The sequence below is a fragment of the Lissotriton vulgaris genome, chromosome 7 (assembly GCF_964263255.1).
Source record: "Lissotriton vulgaris chromosome 7, aLisVul1.2, whole genome shotgun sequence".
In the NCBI taxonomy this organism is placed as follows: domain Eukaryota; kingdom Metazoa; phylum Chordata; class Amphibia; order Caudata; family Salamandridae; genus Lissotriton; species Lissotriton vulgaris.
Genome location: NC_141695.1, coordinates 1,624,133,662 through 1,624,145,859, shown reverse-complemented (window position 1 = coordinate 1,624,145,859; position 12,198 = coordinate 1,624,133,662). Strand labels below are relative to the sequence as shown.

General features: G+C 39.1%; 1 protein-coding gene across 2 annotated transcripts in view; it reads left to right on the top strand.

Moving 5' to 3' along the window:
- The first annotated feature begins 1,869 nt into the window (after positions 1–1,869).
- Positions 1,870–12,198, top strand: part of HNF4A (hepatocyte nuclear factor 4 alpha) — a 400,042-nt gene continuing 389,713 nt past the window's right edge. Inside the window, exon 1 of one of the 2 annotated variants that reach the window (XM_086932563.1) lies at positions 1,870–2,030. In XM_086932563.1, the coding sequence (XP_086788689.1) occupies positions 1,982–2,030 (49 nt within the window). In that variant the 5' untranslated portion in view covers positions 1,870–1,981. The remainder of the gene's footprint in view (positions 2,031–12,198) is intronic. The other variant, XM_086932560.1, reaches the window with a different exon arrangement.

Sequence of the window (12,198 nt, the reverse complement as noted above, 5' to 3'; positions counted from 1 at the left end):
GGAAAAGCCAGGTTTTTATTTTCTTGCGGAAAGTGAGATGATTGGGCTCCTGTCGAAGAGAGGGGGGCAGATACCACATACTTACTATGTGGTATTGCTCACATCTTTATATCCCAGGCTGCTCTGAGTGTTACTCCTGAGCCATACACACTCCAGTCTCACAATTTGCAAGATGCATGGGTATTTGAGTGTCATTCACTGAACCTTTGCATACCCATGTTCAACTTAGGCGAGCTAAAAGGGCCCTCCGAGGGCACAAATGGTAGACCCTGTTGTATGGAATGAAGATATGTAGATAGTTATGCCTGAAAACTGAACCTACCATCTTAGGAAACTCACCAGTATTGAGGATCATCAGCAGTCAGGCTTCAGGATGAGAGTTAAAGGGCTTGTCACAATACTCAGGGAAGAAGCAGGCAGTGGCTGTTGTCAATGAGTGTAAAATTTAAAAAGTCATATTTTTGTGGCCGGTCATCAATATTCCCAGTGATTTTAATACCCAATGTGCACACTTATCTATAGATAAAGTAAAAGAGTGCAGTAAGGTAGCAACATTGAGAAACATCCACACAGACCCAAATTTACTGGTGTGGGGAAAAAATGAATTTCACCACCTGCAAAAATAGTTTATATGTGGAAAAGATATAAAAACCTTAAGTTCTTCTTTGCACTTAAATTCTCACCGGAAAGCACTCAGGTTTGCCAGGTCCACGTGTTAATAGCCCATCCTATGCAGGCTTTGTCTTTGCCTTTTGATACTTGTAGTTTTGAATTTCCAGTTATGATTTCGTGGCTACAAACATCTGATTGCAATATTTTTTTAAACTGCAATGCAGCTGTTAGTCACTCACCGGCCTGGGAAACTTGAGGACTCAGTTACATGAAGATGATTGAAACAGTAAGAATTGTAATGCATCAATGTAGATGTGCCTGTCCTCATAAAGTTGCTCTTTTTTTTAGAACTTTTTTTGGGTTCTGATATAATCTAACATTTCAGCAGATGTGTGCGAAGTTTCTGAACGGGCTAAAAGAAAATTGTCTTGTGCGGGCCCCCCACAGTACACGATCACCTGCTTCTAAGTTTGAAAATATCCTCCAAGAAGGAGAAAAAACAGCAGCTCCAGCATTTTAAGCCATCTAGTGGTAGAGCCATATTATCTGACTCATTATTATTAACAAGAGCAGACTTGGTTACAATTCTCTAAATATATTTTGCAGCGCAAGCAGGGGCCCTATTAACGCCCAGACAGTACCTTTGGACTAAAACCTCAAATGCCCCTTTGCCCCCACTTCTGACGTCCCTGCAAGTCACCTGGACTTGAAGGAGGCTGCAGCGCCCGAGCCCTGTTCTGACTGCTCAACCAGAGCACCTGTTTAGGGAAGGATGAATCCAGTTATGGCCTGTTAGCTGAACCATAAAATTACCTGACACGCAAGGCGAACAACCTCAATCGGCAGCGAGAGAGAGGCAAGCAGACATGGGAACTGTCATAAGAACTTCCTTAATTGCAGTGTGATTGTCAGGGCAGCCATGCAATTCACACAGGAAAGGAGAAGTAGGGTTACTTTTCAGTAAGCTCCAGTGAGCTTATAAATAATACCACCTGAAAGCAGAAAGTATTCTAAAGATAAAAAGACAGATAGAGAAGTTGTCATGTCTGGTCTCCTTGCTCCTACTGGCATTCATTTGTTGAAACAAGGTGTGAATTAAACCTGAAACACTGCAGTAAAAAGTCATGTTTGAGTTTCTAGCCTGGCAGTTACTATAGCTACGGCTACCTTGCAGGCTGGTTTCCATAAGAGATTGGTTACTATTTAACATCTCCACCCACATTAGTCCTGATTAGGAGAATCAATAAGATAACAGGCGGCTCACGCTTCCCTCCCTTTTTTTATAATACCTGGCCTCTTTTTCGCAGAACTTTTTTTGTTATGCTTTCTCAGTTTTCGTCAAACATTTTGGTGGATTGGCAGTTGAGACATGGTCAACGTTAACGCGCAAGTCAATTCGAATATGGATGTTCCATATGGTGAGTACGATTCCGCCTTCGCGATTGCTCTTTTTTGTACTGGATATTTTCAGCTGTTATGGTTGGTGTACGTGTTAGAATTCAGAATGAGAAAGGCTTAGAAGGGACTTGGATGTAAAATATCTTTAAATCCCATTTTAAGGAAGAGTTTGTAGACATCAACATCCCTGCAATTGATATTCAAGGACACTATACATTTTTTAATTCTCTATGTGGATCTGGAATCACACCAAATTGACTTTTTGTTCAAACGACAACGCTTAATGATGTTTGTGTTTTGTTGCTAAAGGTGTAAGCGCGGCTTCCCACATGCAACGTGGTTAGTCAATGTCTAACTTAGACTTTGGTCTGTTGTCTTACTGTGGGACTGTTCCAGGTTGCTATCAGACACACGCGTAGAAAGCGAAATATTAGTTGTGGCACTTGTAGTTCAACAACTTGTGTGGGCACCTCATATGTCACTTACATTTTGCATTGATAACACGTGTTGTTAGCTGAGCTACTGATATGAGAAACCAGGTGGTAGTAAGCACTACGTAAAAGATTTAAAATAAATACCACTGCCCGAAAGGTGAAAGCACATTAACACTACCTCTCGAATTTTATTTTTTTTCAAAATCTTTACATGTTTCTTAAATGAACATAGGAAGCCATTGTGATCCAAAGTTTACAGTGTTATACATGTGCTGCAGGCCTCCGCTATTAATAGGAAAATCTAATAGATTCAGTTATCTTTCATGTTCCACGAATTCATTATTTGTTTGATTGCATTAACCACCCTTTCTTAGGCTTCTTTACTTTCGCAATTTATCTATTAGAGTATTGATAACTGTGTGGTAAGCAGAAAGATTTCTGATGCAAAAGACAAGCACTGTTGAATTCACCCGACTGCGGAAGGCTTTACAGGAAGTTGAGATTGTGTTTTGTATTAGCGAGAGATAGAGTTTTCCATCCAGAAATGTAACTTTAGGAGACTTTTATTTTAGTGCAAAATATTGCATGTATTATCTGTTTCTTTTGTTAGCTCATTTGTTATTTATTTAATGCCCATTGGATTAGACACATCGAAGGTCTACATTAATCAGAAAATATTTGGAAATCATTGTCACAGTTTGGAAATGGCTTAGTTGCTGCCTGTATTTGTTTCATTATGTAGGGGCTGTTTTATTGTTTATGTCATGCTCGGTACTATAAGGCTCCTAGGTGCTAGGTTAAGGTGTGGCATTTCGTTCACGCCATATAGATAGCCGTGGAGAAAATTTGAATGGGTGTACCTAATTATCGTATTTTAGAACGGTGGCTTGTACCCCCGTTTTATGGAGCGGTGGGAATGCAAACAGAGTGACAGAGACCAGCACACACACGATGCAAAGCACACATTTTTTGATACAGAGAAACATAATCTGGAAAACAAGCTAAGGAGGGAAACAGTAATTCGAAGAATAATTGCTGGCAAAAGAGGGAACGCCACGGAAGGCCGCGGTGCTCTCTGTTTCTGTAAGAGCAAAGGTTCAGGTTTGCTCTTTCATTACAATTTTAAGTGTAACTACTGGGAAAAGTTGAATTTTTGCTTGGAATTTCAAAATCTTATATCACGAAATTGGCATTTGTGGATTGTTCAGACTTTAGATTCCACTGTAGTGTAAAAATGTATCAGTATGCTGGATTTTCTGTAATGTTATGTTCTATTGTTAGGGGTGAAAACAGCAGTGTTCCCACATCAGGAGCAAAGGGAATTATCTGAGAATGTTATGCAAGTAGAACAACAGGAAGGAGCTCGGTTTTATGATCAGTTAAACATAAGATCTGGAAATGAAACGTGGGTCTCCATAACATAAATTTAGAATAGTGTCAGACAGTTTTGCCCTGGCCGACCAGTTCAAAACATAGATTTTCAACCAAAATGTGCATTTGTTGGTCTTGCCCTCATCCCTGCAAATGTCAGGGCCACATTGTCTGGCACTGGTGCAGATTTCTGTTCTGTGACTCTGGGTTTTTGTAATTCATTAAATAAAAAGAAGAAAATGGGCTGAAGTTAATAACCAGTTTCCCTACCTATCCCACGGATTTTCCAAAAATGTATTTGTGAGTAGTTTGCGCAGTCTTACCAGATCTACTGTAATAGCTGGACCCAAAATGTCCAATGCTTATTAGATTTAGCTCATATATCAATATTACATTGAGTTATCAGAAATTACTTCACCGTCTTGGGAAGCAACTATCTTCAAAGTACATTTAACAGTCCCAAGCTCAAAAACCATGAGTTAAATCTAGTGTCTGGAAAATTCACTTGTTTGTCTGAGTTCTAAAGTTTCCAAATGTAACGGCCCAATAATCTCAAAAATGGTAATATTTTCTATTACATTCTTTCTAATACTCAATAGAACTTTTACCACACCTTTTACTTGAACTGAGTGAATAGCAGTCTCTCTTTCACTGCCTCCTTTATATAGAGAGAACCAGAGAAGACATTTCTTCAATTTACCTTTTGAAGCTATTTAATACAGTGCATTCTCATTTACAAACTTTTTTATATGTTGAGAATGTTTCTATTTGTGGCCCTTTGTTAAAAATACATTTCTTTCTGGGTGGACATATGTTATAGTGAGGCAATAGGTTAGTGTTTGAAATCTGAAAAAACATCAAAATGCACAGTGTAAATATTATCACAGTTTGCACTAATTTACTGATTAATGTATTTGGTGGTAGGCTGCTAATGGATCATCAGAACGAATCACCCCTCAGCCCCCCCCCCCCACATCAAGTGAGATTGGTAATAATGCCCAGAAACTCCTACTACCACTCATGTGTACAGGCCCTAAATAGAGGGTCTGTAGGCAGTAGATGACATGGAGATGAAATACTGCTGTACTAATTAATAAACGTAAGAAATCCAAAAGGAATACTGAGGTGGGAAAAGGATTTATGACTGTAATTATAGGCTGTGAACATTAGAAAATATGAGGAATAGGTTAAAAAGTAAAATTCATGCATCACCAATGAAAGCAATTGACACCAGCCACTAAAAGGAAAGTCTTTGAAGGTCTTCTACCACAATATTACATTTGAAATATTGTCTGGCCAAAATCTGTTCAGAATATCAACTACCACAATTTTGTGAAATTAAGTATGTAAACAGACGTATAGTTTCAATATGCTTAACTCCACAAGTATGTACTGTGAGGATTTAGATATATCATTGTATTATATAGACTTGGAATTAAGTATAACAAATTTACCATCACCTCTGTATACTTTCCTTCACAATATTTATGCAGTAGATTTGCTGGATGATATTATTGTAGAATTATCGTTCAACAGTAGTTTGTAACTTAACATTGTAACAGCCATCCATCACTGGACTTGTTTTAGTGTACGGGAAAGGTAAACGTGAACAACAGATGCTTAATATTGTGCTGATGATGTATGAAAATCCTCCAATCTATGGTGTAGACTCTGCCAGAAGAGGTTTGCAGGAATACCTTTTGGATTGAGACACCATGATCTCTTATGCTCCTCTTCTATCACTCGACAATAATGCTCATAGACATAACAGTGCCAAGTCCTACTTCTGTCACTTGTACCATGTCCAATTTGGGAAGATGATGTGGTTGTGTTGCAGTAATAAAATGTCACTTGGAATCTAGCACTGCTTCTCTCTTTCTACTGCCACTAACAATGCTTAAGTTTGTCAATGAGTACACAGTACCGGGCTTAGGCGAAATTTAAATGATAGTATTATGCATATTTTCAGGAATTTCCCATTATACTTGTTACACGAAATTTCCCAAACTACACTACTTTGTGTAGTTCTGCATCATTCATGGTAAAAATGTTCTGCAAACGAGGCATTCGCGACAAAATCTTTACTGCAAATACACAGAAAGAAGAGGACGTGAGCAGCTGTTGTCCCTGGTGATTGTGTTATTTGGCCTTATTTATCAGCTCAAAATACGTTATAAAAAATTTACATGAGGATATATTTAAATATTAACATATAGCACTGAATGACAGACTCACATTTTACCTATTTCTGTGTAATTTTGCTGACATTTTGAATAATTACAGAAAAAGAAATTAAGTGAATTTTGCACACCCCTACTCAGAACCAAGGGAGGGGTGAGAAAAACGCAGAGGGGCTTATTTATAAGCCCCTTGCGCCGCCGGTCCGTCAACTTTTTGTGACGCTCCGATGGCGCCTCAGCCTGCTCCATATTTTCCAGGCATTACTAAGCCACTTTTTTGGGCATAATGCTGCCTTGCTCGGTCCCTTTAATGCTGTTTTCCGCATTAAAGAGGTGTGCAATGGATGTTGCTGGGGGCATTCCCAGCACATTCCATGGCTTTTTGACACTGACCTAGATTTACTAGGAGTCCGAACTCTACAGCAGCGCCAAAAATGTATGTCTCCCTAGGGGAGGCATAAGGGAGGCACAACGAGAAGAAATATCTTTATGTCTCCTTGTTTATCCTTTTTCTATTTGTACTGAAGAGGAAAAAAGCCTCTTGTGATTGGTTTTGTGCAGGAAGGTATTTGAATGTGCAGTATCTGATGGATACAGCACATTCCTGCCCTTTTCTTTTGCTCTAGGGCGGCACTGCCCTTCAGCAGAAAGTCATAAATGAGGCCCAGAGTTCCAAGCAAACCCCTGAGCCACTGAAGCACGTATCTCCTGTTGTGTGATGGCATGTGAATCGTCCTTGAGGGCCTGGACGCTGCTGGTAAAGCATGCTTTGTTGGGGGTAGTATGTAGCACTCTGGATGGTTATTTGCTGAGATGGGTTTACATTTAGGATAGGGCTGACATGCCCCACCAATTTTAGGAAAAGGCGCCTGTCACTGTCAAAAAACAGAGGTGCATTGTAAAACCGGGAAGTGCCACCCACCCAATGAAACGAGCGCTGACTGGGATGAGCTGCAACATCAAAATTAGAGGCACAGCACAGAAACACACTTCCTAAAAGGACAAAGGGAGACCTATTTAAACATTAAAGACATATAATGTACCTTATGACAAAATGAAACTGTTAGGATATTGTTTAAGGAAAAAGTGTGGAAAACTGGGATTTTAGATACTTAATTGAAATAAGTCCTCCAGTCATACAAAACTGTACTCTAAACATTAACTGAAATTGCATTAATGTCAGACATTCACATAGTAAATAAAGTAGGGTGGAAACAGTGATTGAGTGGGAGCAAAACCATACCCCAAAATTTGAACACCCAAAAATCTATCTCATTTGATTCTCTCACAGTTTATTTGGCTGAAGATAATGTTAAACCTCGGTTTGAAGCAATGTGTCCCGGCGTTATGGCATCTCCTCAAACATCCATTAGCAGAGAAAAACAGTTCATTAAGTAATATGGTCCACTTAATAAGTGAGTTCTAGACCATTGAGCAGTTACAGGGCTTTATTACAAAAGTTCAAAGTGGCAAGCTTAAGCAGTACAGAGTAAATGCTATAAAGGCTCTCAGATAGATATGGAAAGCAGTCATTAACCTACATGAATGTTTAGGTCTAGCTTGACAGTGCAACTGTCACCTGACCTTTTAACCAACATTAATGTTCTTCTGCAGTTCATTGCTTCCACACACATACCTGTTCATTCCCATGCTACTTACTTGTAATGCTTCACATTATAATACAACATTCCTTTAAAGCCAAACCGATTGGCATTGCCTACGCATGTTAATTATTAGTGGGTCTAACCTTTCTACACTTTTTCAGCTACATTGCATTTAAACACATATTTAATGCAGCATAGATATTGTTCTTACTATACTCAAAAGGAGGAAAAATAGAGTTAGAATGAGTGTGCCATTTCCACCTAGACAGGGCTTTTTTTTAATTTAGACTGTAAATAGAGCTGACCTTTTATCGAGCAAACTATATGAATACAAACAAAATCATTACCATATCTCTTTTTTGTTCGCCGGTATGTGCCCTTAGAGAAAATTAATAATAGCAGGATTTCGGCTCAATTGTTAAAAAAACGTAGTGGAATTTGGTGCTACAGTATATGTAATATATACATATCTTCTAAACGCTTTGATATTGTGCATTGGAGTAGGGCAGAATTGATTTCCATGTTCTAAAAAAAAGTCAGTATGCATAAAGACTATTGGATTTGGAATGTTAAATTTTTTTCTATATTAGTTAATTCTTGAAGTACTTGTTTAGACGTATTTTTAGTGAAGTTCTGATAAAACAGCCAGTGAGCTGTAGATGTGTACTCCCTGAAGTGAGTATATTATATCGTGAAACATATGTTAGCATGAAGAATATATGAGGCTGAGGAACTTGGGGGCATATTAGCAAAAAACCTCGTTAAAATTATCGCAGTTTTAGCAGCAGGAAACTGCCTCTAAAACGGTGATAATGTGCTTGCTAATATGCGGTATAGAATTCCAATAGAAGCCCAGGTTATATGTGCAGGACATCTAACCTGGGCTTCTATTAGAATTCTATAACACTTATTAGCAAGCCTGTTATCGCCGTTTTAGCGGCAGTTTCCTGCCACTAAAACGGCGATAATTTTAACAAGGTTCTTGATAATATGCCCCTCGGACTTTTAAACTTATTATTCTCTGGAGACGCATTCATTTAACACCTTGGCTGCTCTTGAAATTCCCCTGCTGTGCTGGACAATAATGTTAATGGGTGTGGTCATGACGAGCTCAGCTCGTCATGAGCACACGAGCACCGTGCCTCATGACGAGCTGAGCTCGTCATGAGCATGGAAGGGGTTAACTTTACAAAAAAGAATATACAACATGCTAGTTGAATTAATTCATCAGTAGACCCTCTTAGTATGTGCACCTTTCAATCTCTCTAATTGGTTGTTTGTCTCATGGATTTTTGAGTTTTGTGCTACCTTTGATTGCAAATGTAGGAGCATTTCTTGACTTTCCTAAAGCAACTACAGGGCGCACCACAACATATTAACATATCACAGAGCAAAACAATACAACAAAAAACATAACAGAGCAAAGTCAATGCCACAGTGTAAAAGCACAACCACAAGACGGCACAATAACACCACACTACATCACCACATGACAAAAATACAACCTAACACAACACAATTGTAAATGTGTGCTGTTTTGTTTTGGTGTGCCCCTACGATGTGCAGTTGTGGTGGTGGTTATGCTTTGATTGGAATGCTTTATTGTATAGGTGTGTAATGGTGAGTTTTGTGTTTGTGTTTTCTGTGTGTTGTTGTTTTGTTGCATTTCATTGGTGTATTGGTGCTATTTATTTATTATTTGGGTTTGTTGTGTTATAGTCCTGTAATGAGGGTTCATAGACTTCTCCTCGCTAGCAGCTAAAACGTGGATCTCTCTATCCTCCTCTACATGTTCGATTGATAAACACCTATCCTACAGAAAAGAAGTAAAAATATGTTTCTTCTCCCAATGCACTATATTGGACGTAATACCATAAATTCATCCTTCTGCTTTTTCCCTTTTACAGCATTTGTTGCTACAGTTTGCCACTTCCTCTGCCTATATATCCATTTTGGTGCCAGTTTTGCACATTACAAATTAAAGAATTATTATTATTGTTGTTTTTGTTGTTAGTGTTGTTATTATTATTATTAGTAGTAGTAATAATAATAATATTGTTGTGGTTTTTCTTGTTGTTGCTGTTTTTATTTTGGGTTTAGCCCCTTCCATGCGGCCGCGATTCCCCTGGTGTGCTGTAAACAACACGAACAGGGGCGGGCTGTGACGAACCCCAGCCGTCATCAGCACACGAGCACCGTAGTGCATGACGGCTGGGGTTCGCCATCAGTATGGAAGGGATTAAATGGTGGCCTCAGAATACTGAGAATGTAGGAGCAAACTGAGGGAGTTTGCTCCTACATCTATTTGTTGGTGCAAGAGTTGGTAGTGTGGCCCAATCAGGCATTCATATGGGATGAACAATGTAAAACAACAGTCTCAACAATAGGTTCAAAGACAGCAAAGCCTTCAGCGTACAAGACTCTAGACTCCAGTTAGAAAGCACTAGCTGGTTTAGGCATCTGAGTGGTAAGACTGGGATAAAGACAAAGTAGTCTGTTGCTACAACACCATCCAAACGCCATCAGTGAAAGGTGAGTCTTCAAGGATTTGCCAGAATGGACATGGTCCTTTTCAATTCTCAGGTGGATGGGTTTCAAAAGGGAGAGCCATACATTTAGAGGGTCACCATATCTTTTGTACCTTATTTATTAGGGTGAGAACAGCCTCTCTTACCTGACCTGAAACTACTGATTAGTTGGTAAGGAACAATGTAGTTCAGAGTTCAGACATGCAGCACTATTTGGAAAGAGGCCTTATTTACTGCGTCTTATTGTATTTATGCCTTATTTAGTGTTTGGTCAACAGCATACCCAATAAATATGTGGCAGATGTCCGGTTCGCCATATTGTAAGTGCTATAGGCTATGGTGTAATACGGTTGATGGGACATCTGCTACATTTGTGATTAATTATCCCATGCGCAAAACTTTAAATAAGGCCCAAAGTGTTTTATATTACATCCTTTATTTTATAGAGAGCTGCATAGTTTTTTGCTCCGTGCAGTTTAACGAAGGATGAGTGGGTGGAGAATGGTGTAAATACTATTACAATAACTGATGCACAACATGACCACAATGAAGAACATGTATAGTTGTAAACTGCATTTATCTGAAGGGAAAATAACTGGTGAATATGACAGGCAATGCAATTGGTTGGAAAGATTTAGTGGGTCATCATCAAGCTTCAAAAGAGCTGGACAAGGTCCATCTACATCTGATATTCAATCGTATTGGAATCCAGGCTGACTGCCAATGGTCCGTACAGCCCTTGAATAGGATGGGAGGCAATGAGGAGCCTTGTTGAATGCCACGGTGAATACCAGCTGGTTTTAGACGAGTCGGGTCCGGTTTTACTTCATACATATGGTTATGCAAGAAGTAGGTGAACTGTATCACTGCAGTGCTGCTGATCTAAGCTGATGATCAGTAGTCTATTGTGGTGTGTTAATGTAATGTTGTGATATTGTGGTAATGTTATTTCTAATCTGCAGCCTCTCTGCTTAAATATGCACAAATACTCTTGTCACACATTACTATTGCAAGACATTTTATTAACTAATAACCACTTAAGCCTTGCCCTATTTAAAACCATAAAGAGGCAATTGTGCAGCCAAAAATGTTTTGTAATTTGTATTCAGTGCCTCGTTCAGAGGATTCCTGTGTTCTGATACAGCAAACTAGGAACACAATCAGTTTCAGAAAGGAAGAATATGGTGCCCCACCTAGTTGAGTGTCCATTTAAAGGGAGGTATTATTTTCCACTCACTTTTCCAATGTCTTATGAGGGAAGTATCTGTCAAATCAATCAGGCTACTTTTCAAACCCTATGTGAAGCAATTTAACCGCATGATAACTAAAACATTCATGGATAACGCTCCAAGGGGCATATTATCAAGGGGGTTTATCTCCGCTTTTTGGCTTTAAAAGCCAAGAAAGCGGAGATAATATTATCTCCCTATTACCTAGCTGTCGCTAACACCAGTTAGCGACAGCTAGTAGGAGATAGTGACCATCTTGGGCCCCACTTTGCATGTCAGTGATATTTATCACTAATGACATGCAAAGTGGGTGTGCCAAGTTGTTAGCGACTGGAAACAGTCACTAACATCGCTATCTCCTACTACCAACTTATGGAGATATTCCCGCTAAGCGTGAATATCTCCAAAAGCTAACACCTGCCTTGAGCAGTTCTTAGCCATGTTATCCAATGGGAGGTGGATAACATGGCTAAGAGCATTAGCTCGGTAATGCATGAATATCGCTGACTTTTCAGCGATATTCATGCATTGGGGCCGATTTTTATCGCATTTGCGATAAACCTTGGTAATACCAAGGTTTATCTGCGATAAAAATCGCCGCAGCTCAGCGGTAAATTTTTGTCTCTAACCAAGCAATAGCGATAATTATCGCTATTGCTTGGTAATATGCCCCCAAGTTGCTTGTATTTAAAGTTATTAGTCAAGAGCTACCATCATTGACACATCTTAAAAAACATTTTCAATGTAATACAATTTCAGCTTTTAAATGGTCCTATGAATCTTTGGCAACTATGATTAGCATCGATTTAATACATATCGTTGATTTTAAAATCTCAAAAGCA